Source organism: Anolis carolinensis, chromosome 2 (assembly GCF_035594765.1).
Source record: "Anolis carolinensis isolate JA03-04 chromosome 2, rAnoCar3.1.pri, whole genome shotgun sequence".
NCBI lineage: Eukaryota > Metazoa > Chordata > Lepidosauria > Squamata > Dactyloidae > Anolis > Anolis carolinensis.
This window is the reverse complement of record NC_085842.1, coordinates 214,674,307-214,693,471: the sequence shown is the minus strand read 5'-3', so window position 1 is coordinate 214,693,471 and position 19,165 is coordinate 214,674,307. Positions and strand designations below refer to the sequence as shown.

At 38.4% G+C, this 19,165-nt stretch overlaps 1 protein-coding gene across 1 annotated transcript in view; it reads right to left on the bottom strand.

The window, feature by feature from the left end:
- rbpms (RNA binding protein, mRNA processing factor) overlaps nt 1–19,165 on the bottom strand; it is a 109,880-nt gene that overhangs the window by 61,653 nt on the left and 29,062 nt on the right. The window contains exons 2-4 of the mRNA XM_008116633.3: nt 7,071–7,148; nt 4,808–4,846; nt 3,994–4,056 (exon numbers count right to left, since the gene is read on the bottom strand). Coding sequence (XP_008114840.1) covers nt 3,994–4,056; nt 4,808–4,846; nt 7,071–7,148 — 180 coding nt within the window. The remainder of the gene's footprint in view (nt 1–3,993; nt 4,057–4,807; nt 4,847–7,070; nt 7,149–19,165) is intronic.

The following is a 19,165-nucleotide window of genomic DNA, read 5'->3' as shown; positions in this document are numbered from 1 at the left end:
AATACATTTGTTTTGGGCCTATAATTCCCTTCAGCTCAAGCTGATGTGAAGCATATTGGGAAATGCAGTACGCAACCATTTGGAACTCTACAGCTGTCCATCCCAAATGTTGCTAGGCTAGTCAAGCAGATGCCTTTCGAAAGCCCCAAAACCATTGTGAAGGCAGTCACCATTTGTTATTGCCTCTTGACTACGAATAGTGCAAGTCCTACCACAGGGTACCTCTGAAACCAGTCCAACCAGTAGACACGTAATTTCTATCTAATCCAATTTTGAAGATATCTAAGCTATCACCTACTGCTAAACAGCAAACATCCCAAGCTAATTACATCTATATCTATAAAGAAGCTTTTTTCCCCTTCTGTTCTCATTTCCTACCTAATCAATTTTGTCAGATTATCCCAAGTCCTGGTGTTGTAAGAGAGAAAGAAAAATATTTCTAATCAATATCTCTCACCATGCACGATTTTAGAAACTTCTATTGTATTCCCCTTTAGCTGTATTTTTTTTCTAAACTAAGTAGAACTAGCTGGAAGTTTTCCTTGTAAGGAGAGTACTCTCACAACCACATCATTTTGGTTGACCTCTTCCAACACTTTTCCATTTGTGGTGACCAGAAATGTATAAAGCTTTCCAAATGTGGGTGCTCCACATATTTTTTAAAGCAACATGACAACACTGAGAGCTGTATTTTCAATACTTTTCTGTATTAAAAAGTCTCTCATGTCTAGACAACTGCATTGTTACATTGGAAAGCATCTAATAGCCATTTGTTATTTTTTGTAAATTTTTAATCTAACAGGTTTTTGTGTTTCTATGTACTTATTTATTTATGGATTTTGTCTTTTTTAACTGATGTGAACTGCCTTGGATCTCATATCTGAAGAAAGGTGGAATACAAATAAAACTAATATAAAATTTTAAGGTCCATTTGAAGACATGAAAATTGCTTGAGTTTTCTTTGGCTGCTCACACGATAAAGGAGAGAAGGAGATGTTTTTGACCCACTGATGGAACTGAATTGTTTTATTAAACCAAGTTAGCCCGTTTTGGATTATCTACCTTCTCACTGTGACAGCCTTTAAAACCAGACTATCCCATTTTTTAAAAGCATGTTAAGACTTGGCTGAACTTTGTTTGCACTCAATATCTCCGCAATCTTACTAGCAGAACGTGAACAACCCAAATGCCATCCAAAAGAAGAAAAAAATATTGCTGTGTGTGTATAATAGCATAAACCAAAGAGGAATAGTCTTGTGTCACAATCCTGGGATGGAAGAAAGAACTGCCTCCTGCCCTCTTGTAGTCCTTGGAACAGGAAAATGCTCATCACTATGAGGGGCAGGGGGTGGCAGACAGAAAGGAACATTGTGCTTGCCTTTGGGACCAAGCTGTTCTATGAAAGGAGCAAAAGACAAATTGACAGAAGGATGAATGGAGGAATGCAGGGTTGTGGAAAGCAGATGTGGATCCTGGTAATTGAAGGAAGCAGGCTGTGCTACTAGCAGATGTAAACAATGGGGAAGGGGTGCTAGTGCATGGCTTCGGTGTGGCCAGGTAAGTGGTTCTGGGCTGAGATGGTGACTTAGGGATGAATGGCCAAACTTAAGGGAAGGGCATGAAGAAGGACTACTCCTTGACATCTTTTGGACCAGGTTCTGGAAACTTGGTGCCCTGGGTGCCTCCTAATGTAAGCATCCAAGGCTTCTGGTGGCAAGTAAAGGCTGTTGGGTAGAAGGAGGGCAGGAGAATAAGAATATATATCTGAGAATGCCTGCCATAGATGTGGGCGAAACATCAGGAGAGAATGCTTCTGGAACATGGCCATACAGCCCAGAAAACTCACAGCAACCCAGAATATATTTAATTGTTTTTAAATATTCGTATTTGCTTTGCTTCAAGTGTATGTCGGTTAGCTGCCTTGAGTCCTCTCGGGAGATAGGCGAGGTATAAATAAAGTAAATAAAAATAAGAAGAATGAAGTTGCTAGTTGGTGTAATGGATACAGAGGGAATGAGAGAGTCTTCAGCCCAATAACATCCTAAAGTCTAGCTTAGATAAAGAGTGGACTATCCTCCTTTGCTTTTCATAGAATCAAAGAGTTGGAAGATGGGCCCGGGCTGTGGCGCAGGCGGGAGAGCAAGCCAGCTGCAACCAGCTGCAATGAATCTCTCTGACCAGAAGGTCATGAGTTCAAGGCCCGCTCGGAGCCTATGTTTGTCTTGTCTTTGTTCTATGTTAAAAAGGCATTGAATGTTTGCCTATATGTGTAATGTGATCTGCCCTGAGTCCCCTTTGGGGTGAGAAGGGCGGAATATAAATGCTGTAAATAAATAAATAAATTGGAAGATATCCCCAAGGCCCATCAAGTTCCACCCTCTACCATGCATGAAAAGCACAATCCTCAACTGTTGACTTTTGTTTGAAAGGCTCCAAAGAAGGAACCTTCATCACACTCCAAAGCAGAGAGTTCTGCTGTTGAACAGCTCTCATGGTCAGGATATTCTTCTTAATGTTCAGGTGGAATTTCCTTTTCTTTTACAACCAAGCAGCTCCACTTGACAATTCTGAATGTGATTCTTGATAAGATCGGTCTCCTTTCCTGGTCCACCTGTGAGCAGTATTGACCCCACTGGAGATCAGTTAATTATTTTAAAAATAAATTTATTGTATTTATTACTTTTTCTTTCTTAACAGAGACTCAAAGCTTTTAAGCTCAGCGCTTAAAAACAATACAACACAAAACCTAAAGACTGTAAAAACTAAAATAGAATTAAACCAAACACTTTTTAAAAATACATAAATAAAACCCTTAAAATCATTAAAGATCTATTTAAAATACATAAAACACTACAGAGCCTGAGTAGGCCTTAATTTTTTTCATTTTTAAAAACCTACAAATCTTTAAATAACACTTCAAACTCTTGTTGTATTTTAATTTGATGTTTCCTGCCACAATCAATGGGAAGATCGTTATTGTTTTCTTTAAAAATTCACCAATTTTACGCTAGATATAAAATTCATCAACAAATAATGATAGGATGTAGAAAGATTAAAAAAACATCCAGAACATAGTGATGTCCCAGACCCTCTTCCAGACAACCAGACTCCAGTAATTAGCACTGGCTTCCTCTATCTCTTGTCAGCCCTTGAGGGCTGAATGAAACAATAGGTGGCATATGCATCAGTTCAGAAAATCAGCTACTGAGTGAGGAGGATTAGAGACAGCTGGTTGATTAGAACAGAAGGATTTGGAGACATTTTTTGGAAGAAAAGGAGAGGGGTTAGTGAGATCAGAGGTGTCCGTTTAACTTATTGTAACAATTATTTAATTGCTTTATTTATCATATTATCTACTTTCTTCGGATTTTCCATAAATTAATACATACCTATTTTTTCAGTAATTTGTGTTCTGGGCTTGGTGGATTCAAAGTGTGATTTATCTCATTCCTTATGCTGGCTGATAAATAGTTATATACATAAAACAAGAGAGCTCTATTGCTCTCTTTTTAAACCATAGCCTGTGGCACTGATTTATTTTTGGAGTGGACCAGCTGAACTATTTACCCAGAAATGTCTAGGGGTGCTTAGCAGGACCATTCTAGTGATATCACAGGAGATCTTACCTTTGTTGAGCTTTCACTCCACCACAACAACCATAGAAACAATCACCAGCCATTTGATTTTATTGCCAAAATATGGACATTTATCCCTCATTTACCAGTGCAATGCCTGAGCTGATGTTTCTTCCTAAACTCAGGATCCTGTTAATTTTACTCCACTGTGTTCACTGGGACAGGGCGTCACTCTTATATGGAGATTACTCCATCCCATTTCTTCTAGATATCCCATATTTCCATGCAGAAGTATGTAGGTGAGCATTCAAAGCGCAGTTTCCATCAACCTTAGGTGATGCAGAAGTGCAAAACATTGTCCTGCAGCTATCAAAGCTCCAATGTAACAAAATGTGTGTAATGGTTACCAGGTACTTACATTTAAAGCATTCTTAGCAGCTTCTGCTTCTGAGCGACTGTCAAAACTAACAAAGCCCACAGGCTGGAAGAGAGTAAAACAAATGTCAGTACTAAGTGCAAGTTTAATTTGCTAACTGAGTAGATTAATTGAATGATGCACTGCTGCAAACCAATTCTGAATGCAAGTCTTGGCATTTCAATGCATTGTTTCAATTTTATTTTAATTTAGCCTATATTGATTCTAATGCAGTGGTTCTCAATCTGTGGGTTTTGACCTTCAACTCCCAGAAATCGTAACAACTGATAAACTGGCTGTGATTTCTGGGAGTTGTAGACCAAAACACTTGGGGATCCACAGGTTGATAACCACTGTTCTAATGTGTTACAGTTAATGCCTAGAAATGACACATTTAGACTACTACTCACAAATACCCCAAACAGCAAAACTGGGGTGGGACAAGGTCAACAGGCACAATCCCACCCAACACATAATATACCAAGTGAGCACATTTTGACGGTGCAAAAGTGAAGACTAATTCCTTTGCATGTTTATTTAACAACCAAGGCACATCATCAACTACATAAGCTTTATTCAGCTGACAACTGTATAGTCCTAACTGATGTTTCCAACATCTCTGCTAGCTAAACTCTACAAATGTATACTGGCCCACCAACTGGTGGAGAGGAAATTACATTTAATACTATCAGAAAATTGCTGGTTTATGAAACTTTGTGTCAAAAAGTAATACTAGATCTACTGTTTATGACCATTCCCAATATAAAGATGCACTAGAGAGAACTATGTTAAGCAATTCAGCACTTCATAGGCTTACCTGCTTGGATGTGAGTTTAATAAGAGAGCCTTCATAACCCTGCAGAAAGAAATAAAATTGTATTCTAGCAAAGGCAAAAAAATTCTTAAATAAACAAATAAAAATATATAACAACAGGTTATGTAATATGGCTTATTAACAACAGAAAGAGAAGCCACCTTAGCTGCTTTTATCCAAAATCTGTTGATCTACAGTCAGGACCATAGCCAGAAAAAAATTTCAGGGGGGGTGTTGAAATTATTTTTAGTAATTCATGAAGAGAAGTTCCATAATGTAAAATAATTTTGAAATTTGGCTCCATCGATCAACTTCAGTGGACACCCATGGGGATTTGGTTAACCAATTAAAATTCATGAGTAAACCGGGTTTTTTTAACCTGAAAATTTTGGGGGTTCAACCCCCCCCCCCCTTGGCTACAGCTCTGTCTACAGTGGATTAAATCTATAAAGACACACATTATAATTTAAACGATCACACAAATACTTCAGTGTAAATGTGCTTCTGCTACTTACCTTTCCCACTTTGGATTGGATGATCACATATCTGTTGCTTCCCTTTCAAAATATGATATTTCCAATCTAAGAACACAAATAGCCTTACTAGATAATATCAAATGTCCATCTAATCCAGTCAACCTGTTTCTCAGTGGCCAATCTCACTGGAACGAATACTTTGACCAGAGATTCCAAGTTACTTTTCTAGTAATCAGAAGGTTTATTAAGAACTTCTTAGCTATAAAAGCTGTTTGATAGTATAGAATACGATAGCTTAAGAGCTTGTGGATCTCTATCCACAATGGTTTCTTGGGAACACAACTTGGGTTTGTACCTGTTCCAAATTCTCAAAATGGCATGTCACTAACAAAGTGATTCTTAAAATCAATATTGACTTGTAACTTATTGTACCACATAAAGGCATGCCATCCAAACCTAACGGCAACAACCTATCATGTTCTTTTTCTGTCTTTACATTCAGTGTTAGCTCATATTTAATTAGTGGATCTATCTCATTTTCCTCCGCCATGTGCTCCACTCACTTCAATCTTTTAGAATTCTTTTTATTCCCCTACTTCCCCAAATGCCATACCGTCTGTCTCAGACAGAAACTACCTTCGCTGGTTATTGCTCATCTTTGTATAATGCATTGATGTTGATTTCAAGCTTATTGAATGTGACAGGCTTTGTCGTTTTCTTTCATGTGAGGTGTGTTTGCTAGGCATGCAAACAGTTCTGAGATGAGGGCACAGAGCAGAATAACAGTCAATGTCACAAAGTCACTGATGCTTTCCCAAAACAGTTCTGCAGGAACAAGTATTCAGGAGATGCCGGGATGCAAGTCAAAATGAAGATGTTTAGACTCACTCTCTCGTGGGATTAAAACTGTTACAGTATATTTAACATGACCTGAAATGCTCACATTAAATACACGCAATAATCCAAGACACTCTGATTACTGGAAGCAGCTCAAGATATAAATGCACACATTTTGCCTCCAAACAGGGGAATACCTGCATCTGAAGTGCCACAGTATAGAAAAGTGGCACTGATATTGCCTGCTCCCCAAGAAAAATAAGGAAAGAGAGCTATGAAGTTAAAGCACTTCAACTTAAGAGAGAGACAGAGAGAGAGAAATAATTCTATACATAGTAAATAACCCATAAAGTTTATTAAAGAAGTATGATGTGTAAAGATAAGACATTTTGCTATCTAGTAATAAAACCTTGAATGTAACAATTGTTGCACTAAGAAGGACGATGACTTCAGCAAAAGCTCATCAAGCAATGCATAGGAAGGGAAGGGATGTTGGGGTATTACCTAAAGTGGGCTTCAAACATCAACTAGAAGGTGCATCCAGGCTTGCAAAATGCTTACCATGAAATACATTGCATGCAGGCCTTCTTGTTTTTTATTCAAAATCTGAATTCATCATTAGAGGTTAGTATTTATAACTTGTAACCTTAATCACCCTGCTATGACATTTGCTGTTATTCTCTGCTTGGGCTCTTGGCCAACATTTGGTTCATGGGAAAGTCTTCTAAGCCAAGTTTATGTCTGAAATATGATATTATGTTAGCCTTCATCTGAGGCTTAAAAAATCCAGATATCCAGAAATCTGAATTTCTGTCTGGCTCTCTAGAAGAACATATTACTGTGGCAATCCATCATTTATAATAGAAAAGAGAACCAAAATATCCATACAAATGAGTATATTGGTGCTTCAGTCTCAGCATTTCTTTAGGAGTCAACAACAGAAAAAAAATTACCTTGAATGGTCTGAACAAGAGGTAGAGCTCTCGGGGTTTGATGTCCAGAGGCAGGCCGCTGACAAAGAGTGTTCGTACCTTTAATAGAAAAGAAACAAAAGTCATCAATGGTAAAAATGAAATAAACTTTGTGCACTGTGTTTTTTAAAGAAAGCCTCACACAATAGATCCTTTACTAGTGTAAATAAGATGTTTGAGGTCTTAATCATCTAGAACAATGGTTCTTAACCTGTAGATTCTTAGGTGTTTTGGCCTACACCAGAAATCCCAGCCAGTTTACCAGCTGTTAGGATTTCTGGGAGTTGAAGGCCAAAACATCTGGGGGCCCACGGGTTGAGAACCACTGATCTAGAACATTTCAACAATCTATCAATCTAACACACACACACATAATGAAAATGTGGAATTTGTTTTCAAAAGGTACCAAATCCATCTAAGCAAATTTTACAGGAATCGAAACAAGGTACTAAGGATATGAATCCTTTTGTTATGAAATGCAATTTTCCAAGCCCTGCACTGAATTCGTTTGATAGATGTGGTAGTTATGATCTGTCCATACAATCGTGCTGCCACCTAGATTTTTTTTTAACAAACTTCACAAGCGGTTCCAAAGCCAACAGAAGTCACAAAGGTAATTTCACAAGATATGCAAACTGCCAATCACAAGCTTTAATTTTTCCATAATTATCACTACGTTTGACCACTATTATGTTGACACCAAATGGGCACTTTTCTTGCACTGCTCTGATACTCAAGAGAAGAGTTTGGATAATTTTCAAATTTCCAGTTGCAAGCATCTGCCTTAAAAGAAAACGAACACCAAAATTGGCTTACTAACACAACTGCATTGGATGGAAATCACGATGCTAGAAATCTATTCCACCCATATGTTTTATAAATGGCTGTAGGTTCCTACAAATCCTCTTACAATAGCTATGCATGAAGAAATCTGGCTACTACCACTCCCATTCAGAACTGATTCACCTCAACCTATCTTCAGCAATATCTCCTGCAAATAATACCCTAAGAACATCTGGAGAGGCCCTATGCTGGTACATGTTTTTGTGATATTATATTTAACTGCAATGACAGATCTTCTGAATGGTCCCTCTGGAGAAAGTTGCCAAGTTGTGTTTTTCTGGTGGAAGCTATCTAGTCCATAAAGCTTTCAGTGTATTATAAACTCAGCAAACACAAAAACTATTCCCCTGAAGACATTTGCAAGGACCAAATAATTGAGTCACCTCAAAGGTATCATATTTAATGAATTCCCATGCACCTCTGAGGTAGCATCTCTTCACTGACCCTTCAAAATAATTTTAATTATTAATAGTATTTGTCAGATTAAGTTCCTAGGTTTCAACAGCTTTGGAAAAAATAATGAGCTAAACTAGCATTATAATAGGATATTTGTTTTTTGCAGCTTTTCTTGTTACATGCTACCTTGAGCACTGCTTTAGCCACAGGAGAACCTCCTAAAACAAATCATAATGTTTTGCAGTCCATTTGCCCTCTGAACCACACAAAGGTTCTGTTGTTTTGTTTTAAGAAAGATGTTGACCGTCGAGTACTTCATTTTCAGATATCTGTCATCGCAAAGTACTCTAGGATTGTTTCCTGGTGTTTTGATCCACACTGTCTGCAAACTGATTTTTTTGATGGCAAAATAAAATCTCTTTCAAATTAGGAATGCAAGTTTATTCCAGATCCATAAAGGGTTTGCTCACATTTGATTAAGCAAGATCAAATGTGCAATTGTTGTTTGTCTACCCCAAGCTTTACCAAACCAAACATTATTTCTGCAGCATGCCAGAAGCCCCAAAGCATTAGGAGAGGCTTATTTTAGAACTGGTGTTTTATCCAGGCGGGTGCTAAACATGCAACCCTCCAAATGCTGCTGAAACCCAATCAGCTTCAACCAGTCTGGTCGGTGTGCAAAAATGATAGGACCTGTAGTGCAATAACTGCAGGGCCACAGCTTGCCCACCCCTGTAGCAGAGGTGTGTTTTATTCACCTTTACAAGAGAAGCAACTACAGTCAAACCAACACCAGGTTAGTTGCTTTTAATTTAGGTCAACATGTTGTTGCTTTTGAGCTGGCATTGACTTATGGGGACTCTATGAATGAGAAACCCCCTGAACCCATTACCAACATCTTTATTTTACTGAATGTTGTGCTTTTAACTATGTTGTGCCCCACCTTGAGTCATGAGAAGAGGCAGGTTAGGAATAAAATTACTTCTCATTGTTATCATGTCTTGCATATTCCGGACTGTGGTTTCCTTAGAGTTGGAAGAGACCTCATGGGCCATCCAGTACAACTCCCAGCCAAGAAGCAGGAAAATCGCATTCAAAGTACCCCCAGCAGATGGCCATCCAGCCTCTGTTTAAAAGCCTCTAAAGAAGGAGCCTCCACCACACTTCGGGGCAGAGAGTTCCACTGCTGAAAGCTCTCACAGTTAGGAAGTTCTTTCTAATGTTCAGGTGGAATCTCATTACCTGTAGTTTGAAGCCATTGTTATGTGTCCTAGTAGTCTCCAGGGCAACAGAAAACAAGCTTACTCCCTCTATCATGTCTCCTCTCAGTCTTCTCTTCTGCAGGCTAAACATACCCAGTTCTTTAAGCCACTCCTCATAGGGCTTGTTCTCCAGACCCTTGATCATCTTAGTCATCCTCCTCTGGACACATTCCAGCTTGTTAACATCTCCCTTCAACTGCGGTGCTCAGAATTGGACACAGTATTCTGGGTGTGGTCTGACCAAGGCAGAATAGAGGCAGAATTGACTGACTCAATCCATGTGTAATATGGTATTCTCCTTTTCCTACAGCCTCCCAAGCATTGTCTTTTCTACTGAGTTCTGTCATCTCATGGTCTGTCTCAGTTTAGTCATCATGCCTTCTCAAAAGAGTTCTGTCCCAATTTGCTCTAATCTGTCTTTTGACGGTACATACTCTGTGTAGATCAGCAAACTGCTCCACTTGATAAGAGTGACCAGCCCCCATCCGCTACTTTGTTTTCTCCATATTCTAAGCACAACTCATAAGAGGAGATCAAGCGATTACGTGGTAAAAGTGCTTCCGACTCCCTACCATGAACCCAAAGTAGCAGAAAGGGGGGATTCTAATCAGGGAAATGCAGATTTCCATCGAAGAAACCAAGATTATGGCAACCAGACTGATTGATAACTGGCAAATAGACGGAGAAAACATGGAGGCAGTGACGGACTTTGTATTACTAGGCACGAAGATCATTGCAGACGCAGACTGCAGCCAGGAAATCAGAAGACGTTTACTTTACTTCTTGGGAAGAGAGCAATGACCAACCTCGATAAAATAGTGAAGAGTAGAGACATCACACTGGCAATGAAGGTCCACATAGTTAAAGCAATGGTATTCCCCATAGTAACCTATGGACGTGAGATCTGAACCATAAGGAAGGCTGAGTGAAGGAAGATAGGCGCTTTTGAACTGTGGTGTTGGAGGAAAATTCTGAGAGTGCCTTGGACTGCAAGAAGATCCAACCAGTCCATACTCCAGGAAATAATGCCCAGCTGCTCACTGGAGGGAAGGATATTAAAGGCAAAGATGAAATACTTTGGCCACATAATGAGAAGACAGGAAAACTTGGAGAAGATAATGATGCTGGGGAAAATCCAAGGAAAAAGGAAGAGCTGCCGACCAAGGGCAAGATGGATGGATGGTATCCTTGAAGTGACTGGCTTGACCTTGAGGGAGCTAGGGGTGGTGACAGCCAACATGGAGCTCTGGCATGGGCTGGTCCATGAGTTCACAAAAAGTTGGAAGCGACTGAACAAATAAGCTACAGCAATAATCAAAAGAAATCTCTCTTTCGTGTGTGAACGCTCTCTCTTAAGCACGCAAATGGAGAGGGGGAAGAGAGAGGGGTCAGGAATTGCATCTACACTGCCAAATGAATGCAGTTTCACACCACTTTAACTGTCATGGCTAAATGTTATGGAATCCTGGGAATTGTAGTTTTACAAGGTCTTTCGCCTTCTTTGCCCAAAAGTGATGGCAGCAAAGGTTAAACACCTTGTATAATATTATTATTCAGGTAGACTTTTAAAGAGGAATTTTTTTATGAGGGAGGTGGGGTGGGGTGCTGCTGTATTTGATTTTTTTTGACAATCTTTACAATGTTTTAAGTGAATTTAATTGATTTGTAAGTTTAATTATATCACAATCTTTGTATGTTGTGCATTTTAAATTGCAGTTTTTAAAAATGTTGTGAGTTTGTTTTATGTCTCAATCAAGAGATAAAAAGGGTTATAAATAATAATAGTAATAATAGTAACTCACTGAACTATAATTTTCATGACTCCATGAGATTGAGCTATAGCTATTAATGCAGCATCAATTGACAACAATTGTGGCGGCATATAAGTTTGAAAAATAAATAAATAAATAAATAACAAAACTGTATTCTTTCTACAATGGAGATGCACCCTTAGATAGGTACCAGATCATATCAGTTGTTCGGAGAACTCAATTATCAATAATTATTTAAATCGCTGAGAATTCGGAAGGACCCCACAGAACAAAAAGATAGCCAAGTCAGTGGCTCAAAGCATAATGACTTTTTTGCTTAGGTGACAAAATCAAACTCCACCGGCAACTTGACATTGGGATTCCTGCTCCTAGTGTGATAAAATAGGTTTTGTAGTTTTCCTACTACCCTATTAAAGAATTGTTAATAAAAAAAGATAAACATATCTGTAGTCTAATTTCAACATTAATCACAAGTTCTTGAAAGTCTGGGATAACAATACGTTTTTCATTTTCACTTGGGATCTTTTATCTTCTCTCTGTTTCATACAACTTAAACAGGATATTTACTTTTTCCCCTGAGCCCACATTTCCGTCAACTAGTATGAAGAGCCCTTCAAGTCAGTGACATCCTTTAGCTTGACATAATCATAATCCACAATATGCAGAACACATTCCTTTTATATGGATGCTAAGCAGGGTTAGTACTTAAATGAAAAACTACCAAACACCAGGTGCTGAAAGCTGTATTTCTGAAGAAGTGAACCGGGAAAAGCACCTCTGCATCTTCCTTGCCTAAGTAAACTATCAAATTCATAGGGTTGCCATAAATCAACAGGCAACTTACACACATATAAAACACACATATAAAATACATTTTTCTCTTTTCTCTTTCCCCTCCTCCACTTATTCACATTCTTTCTGATATTAATGTAGCCTTCCAGCCAAGGGTAAATTATTCCCAAACTTGGCATCATGAAATTCCATAAGACTTTTCCAGAAACATGCTGTTTTCTAGAAAGCAACATAGCCTTTGTCCTTATGTGTTTGCCAAAAGCAACAGAGAAATAAAAACAAACAATTCAAATGCCTTTGGATATTTACAATCACATTTTTTAAATATTATAAATTATTCTTGTTTTTCAGCAGTGTTTTAATTTCCCAGAAAAACACAAAAAACAAATTTGCCCAGCATGCTTTACACAAAACATGAGCACAGCCAGGGATTTGGCTCACACTCGCTGCATCACCAAGAAGTCTCATGTACAAACTTTACAACTCCATACAACATGAAATACATCCAATCTTAAAGTAAAAACTAGCATAATTTGGTGAAGCAAACTAACGTTGATAAGCCAGTCTTGGAATCTTATTAAAACACTTTTCAGTTCAGTGATCTACCCAGATTCAGAACAAGGCAGCTAATCTCTAAACTGCTATCAATAATTAACAGCTGCCAGCAAATCTAAATAACCCAGGAAGAACTTTACCATCTCAAAGCCTTAGGGGCAGTTTGATCCTCTTCAGAGTATCTGAGATGTTCTTATCAAAAATGAGCCCATACCTCTTCAGAAGCGATGTTCTGCTAAAGGCCATAACAGAAGATCAACTTGCTGCCAAATCAAAGCCAAAAAGATTATAGTTTCACAGTACATTGTAAGAAGAGGAAAGGGGCATACATTTTCATGCAAAACTCGAAGATCAATATGTCGAAGTGTTTTACCTTCTCCAACTTGGTGCTCTCAGGTTATGCTAAGAGTAAAGTACATTGCAATGCAATGCTTTTGGGTTGCTGCTAACTGTGAGAGAAATAAGGTCAAACATTGTGAAAGCCATCCACTGCATGACTATCAGCCTCCTCCCACCAGACTCAAATCAAGGAAAAGCTTCATGAGAACCACCACTCCTCTTGATGTTCCTCCAGCAACAGCAAGGGTGTCCCTCTTGGCAGCTAAACCAGGCAATTCCAACTGGATGGCCCCCATGAGGGTCTTCCTCCAGGGGCAAACCAAGAATGGGCAACTTGGAAGTCCCTAAGTAGACTCAGAAGCGGAGTGGGCAGATCAAAAGACAACCTGGCAAGATGGCACTACCTGGAGGAATCCTCCACCTTGTGTGACTGTGGAGCTGAACAAACAACTCCACATATGTATGCTTGCCCACAATGCCCTGGTGGAGGAATTGTTTAAAGCTACGGACAATGCGGTCGCTGTTGCCCGCTTTTGGTCTAAAACTATTTAGCTGTTTGTGATTATTTTATCACTTTTGGACTTGTTTGATGTGCAATGCTTTTGACACGAAATAAATAAAGTACATTGCAATTCTTAGCAACTCCAGGCAGTTAGGAAAGAATAGTTTTTGGGGTACATCTACACCATAGAATAAATGTAGTTTGTCAACACTTGAACTGCTATGGCTTAATACTATGGAGTCATGGTTTTACAAAATGTCAAAGCCTTCTCTACCAAAGAGTTTTGATGCCTCACCAAACTACAAAGCCACTTTCCTATGCTACAGATCCTTCAAGAACTACAGAGCAACTATCTTCCCTCATTTCTCCACTTCCTTCATCACAAGGCAAAACTAGTATTATTTTTATTTTCAAACTTAGGTGTTTCTACATTAAAGTACAACACGTTACATTAGACTAGCTTTAGCAAATTCAAAGTAAATATAAAGAAAAAGAATCCTGAATGCTTGATGTTACCTCATTTTGACAAGGAAGGTGATAATTCTACTGGATTGGAAAAGGGTTGGCATGACAAGTTGATGGCCCACAACAAAAAACAGGGCAGTAGAGAACTGAGAAATATCCCCATTGACTCTCAGAGATGGGAGTCCAAAACTCCAATGGTTGGGAATCAGTGGGATAGAGGATTAGCTGCCTACTCACCTAACCCACAATCTCAATCCTCTAAGCCTGTGCGACACCTGGCCATTATCACAGAGACTCAGGAAAGTATAAAGCTATTCTTCTTTCACAGAATCTAAGTCACACTATCTTGCACAAGGTTTATATTTGACATCCCTCTCTGTAATGATGTTTGGGATTCTTTTCCTCATATACAGTTGACTCTTCATAACCAAGGATTCTGCATCTATATTCAACCATCCATGGCTTGAAAATATCTCCCCTCCCCCCCCCCCCCAAAAAAAATCATTTGATTTTGCAATTTTATATAAGTGACCTCATTCTAAGTCATGCACTGGTTTGTTTTATTCTGTTTTTCCCTAAAGCTAGGAATCATAAGTAGTTTATAAGATGAAAAGAAAGAAAGTTAAAAAAACATATACAAATTAAGACATACAAAAGATCTATTTAGATTGGGACTATTTCAAATGTGACTAAATGAAATGCAAAAAAAGTGCAGCATGCTAAGAAGAGCCCTTTTATTGGGGAAAAATATTATTGGAATGTCTTCACTTTATGAAAGTTCAATTGATTCTCATGATTACTTATGTTTGTTGTTATGTACGTGCCACACAACACTGACTAGGATGGCAACGCTATCACAGGGTTCTTTTTACAAGATTTGTTCAGAAGGTGTTTGCCTTCCTCTGAAAGTTTGAGAAGTTGTGAAGTGACCAAAGTCACCCAGTGAGTTTCCATGGTTGAGCATGGAACTGAATGACACCCCCTTAAAGACCAACTATCAAAGCATTACACTACACCATACTGGTGTCATAAATCTACACTAGTCAGGCCTAAAAATCAGGCTGAAATCTTTAGCAGACAATACAAAAAAGTGTTCAAAGAATAAGTGCTACAGGTACTTCGTTTCTAAATGAACTATTCTCCTCGCATCAATTTTCTTCACTATTCTTTGTGAGTCCATAGCATGCATACCAAAGTCTCACCCAATTTTTTATTTAAACAGTCTGTGCAGGAGTTATGGGGACGAGACATTTTATTTTGTATAAACATTTAGTATTACCTTTCGTCTGGGGGGAAAATACTGAACAACGTAGAAGTTATATTGGCCTCCTAGTTGAAATATGCATGGCTTCTGTTTAAATGAAGAATCGGGTGAGATCTTGGGGAATCTCTTCTTTTTGATAAGTAATTTATGTAGTATGGACCTTCTCTCATGCTGCTATTTAGTTTGGACTTTGTACTGTTTATTTGAATAATTTATTATTTTAGTGATTTGTTAAATTTGTTACCTATCTTCATATACGTACCAACACACATATACACGTATGTGCATGTATAAGCAAACAAACATACAGGCGCACATTTTATATTCACATCCTAACTCTAGATCTCTTCTGCACACAGGGGTTCTGTTGTAATTTCATATTTTTACCATACATTTTTTTCAAATTAAATGAGTATTAAAGGCCATTATTAGTATTACAGTAGATCCTTTGTAACCACTGGAGTTTGTTTCCAGGTCCCTCCATAGATATCATAGTCTGTAGATGCTAAAGTCTTATTTCATACAGTGGTGTGGTAAAATGGTATAAGTTATATAAAGTGATTTGTTCTTTTGGAATTAGCTTGGGGACTAGTGAGGGGGACATTTTCAAACCACGGATGGTTGAATCCATTGATGCAGAATCCATGGATAGAGGGATAACTGTATTTGGTGCCTTTCCCCCAAGGAATACAAAACAAATCACTATGTAAGGTTGAGACAGACTGACTGGCCCAAAGTGACCCAGGATGCATTTATGCCATAGAGTGGTTCCCAACCTTTGGGCCTCCAGGTGTTTTAGACTTCAACTCCCAGAAATCCCAGCCAACTTACCAGCTGTTAGGAATTGTGGGAGCTGACGTCCAAAACACCTAGAGGCCCAAAGGTTGGGAACCACTGCTGTAAAGGCAGTTTGACCCCACTTTGATTGCCACGGTTCATCATTATGGGAGTTCTAGTTTGGTAAGGCATCAGAACTATTGGACAGATAAATCTAAATACCTCATAAAACAACAGTTTCCAGGATTACATAGCACTGATCCATGACATTTAAAGTAGTTAAAACTGCATGAATTCTGCAATGTAGATGCACTGACGGTAAGCTTTATAGCCAAGGAGAAACCTAAACTAAAACCTTTTGGGCCCTAGTGGGAATAATGTAGCTCTCCATAGAAAGGTGGATGGCAGTTCCCAGCATTTCTTTCCATTAACTATTTGTAAGATGGGAGATGCATTTCACCAGCATAACTCCCATCTCTGTATAATTTTGGGTGCATTATACATCTAAATCGGGTTGGTCAACGATTCTCTCTCAGAAAATATTCCAAGGAACTTTATGGAGTGAAAACAAGAGAATGGTTTCTGTAAGTGAAAAAAATCCTTATGTACAAAAGTGGTTTGAATGCTCTGCAGTACAACACAGATACTTATTGTTTTATTGCTATTAATTTTTTTATTATTGTATCAATAGCATTATTATGGAACCGATGGAATGTCTGGCTATCTCTAGATATTATTCATCTTATAAAATATGATCAGTTGCACTACATAAAAATAACACTAACTTGACAAATCTATTTGCATTAAACATGGCAAAATTTACCCCACATATTCTCAGAATGAGTTGGTTGCAAAGATATCCAACAAAGTTCACCAGGGGACAGTGAAAACAAACTCCTAGTAAAGAGATTCCTGGGACTAAGGGAAGCTGGAGCCATATAATCTCTTATAATTTATTTGGCTAAGGACCAGAACTTTGAGACAAGATGTCAAAAACCCCATAAATGGAGAAAGGAGCCAAAGCCAATGCATCTGTAAATCAACACTATCTGAGATGTTGTGTTTCCAAGGGTTATGAGCACAGAGCCAAGACATTTTAACCTGCATTCCACCCTCACATCAGATACCCAACACTATGACACGCAATGCCTGGGGCCTCTGTTTATTTGCAATATTTAGATGCGGTTTCTATTTCCACTGATGCTCTCTGTACATGAAAGCTGGCTTTCCAAACAATCCCCTTAATGGTCTGCACATTCTGTATTTAACAACAAAAACTGTGTTGTGAACCTCCCTACCGGAAAGAGACTCATTTGTATGAATAAAGCGGTAAGAATAGGACTGAACATAAGACTCTGCAGAGATGGACATAGTGTTATATGCTGGGAGCAAAAAGAATGCAAGTCAACCATTAACTCTCCCTAATATTATGCTTTTTGTTCAATGAGTGTTTGCCAGGCTTTCTTAAAAATAAAGTACACACAAAGCATTACTTGCCCTCCTAACCCCAAAATATTCTTTGAAGTCTGGAGGCCCAAAAATACTCATTTGCGATCTCAAAGAATAGAAACCAGTATAGGTAAGTTAATATTGCAGGATCCAAATCAGTCCCAAAAGCGTTTGCGTTAGGACTACATTTTTGGAATATTATAATTCAATTTTAATGATAAACTGGAGTCGTTTTGAAATTAATCATTAACTTTGTTCCAAGGAAGGACTTTAGCAGGTTCAAACTGTTTTGGAAAATAGTGTATGAGGTTTCAGAGGCTGTTTGCCACAATACTCTCTGTGTTTGCATGTGTATGTAAGTGCCTTCAAGTTTCCTATCAATTCATGGTAAGACCATGAATCTTCATAGGATTTTCTTAGGCAATGAATATTCAGAGGTGGTTTGGACAGTTGCTTGTTCTGAAATATAACCTACAGCCCATGGCATTCATTAGTAATTTCCCATCCAAGCACTAACCAGGGCTGCCTGGTTGTATCTTTAAGGTATTTAGACCTACTTACCATAAGGAATATCATCAATCCACCCATTTATTCTTCCAGGAACTGCTCAGAAAAGATACAGGAGGATGAAAAGGGGGATGAGATAATACGCATGTACTGAAAAAACGATAATGTTCTGAAGACAGACCAGAAAATGAGTTCTCCATCTTTATTTCTCTAAATGTTGAGAACCACAACATCAGGGCTGGGCAATCCATGATCCTCAAATGCTGTTGGATTGCAACTTTTACCATCTCTCACAAGTTATGCAGGCTACCCCCTATTCTCCACTCAAAGAAGGACTCTGCATGTATCAGTACACACAGGGAATTCATCCCCATTAACACTAGTAACAAATTCAGGAGAGAGGGGGAAGCAGTGATGATCCAGTCAACTGACAAGGCAGTTTCATGTGGTCCCCTCCATTTATAGAACACAAAGACATTCTAAAGTCACAACTGATTCAATAAACCATCTCAATAAAGGTTAGCTGTGATTTCCATCAACCTGTGTTTTTTTACAGAGCCTTCTACCTTATCAAAGCATTGTCTATCTATGAGTCATGTCTAAAGTCTCTCTTTAGTCACCTTGACTGGGCTTGATTTTTGATAGTCCATAGTATCTTGCTTGGGTTTGATTTCTAGTAGTCCATAGTATCTGCAGAACTCATATTCAGCACTAAATTTCAATTGAGTTGATTCTCTTCCTATAAGCTCTTTTCTATGTCCAACTTTTACAACCATGTATAAAAATGCAAATATAACTGCATGGACAACTTTGGCTTTGGTATTGAGTACTATAGCTTTGCACTTGACAATCTTGTCTACTTCCTTTATAGCTAGCTTTCCAAGACCTAATGGTCCCCTGGTTTCTTGACTAAAAACTTCTTTTTACTTTGTGACTGAACAAAGAAATGGAAAATCTGTAACTGTTTCAATGTTTTCATCACCTGCTTATTAGACATGTAAATCAACTATGGTCATTAGTCTTGTTTTCTTATTATTTAGTTGTAACTATGCCTTTGCACTTTCTATCTTGACTTTCTTCAATATTGGTTCCAAATCTTGATCATTTTCTGCTAATATGTTGTCATTTGCCTATCTTAGATTGTTGATGTTCCT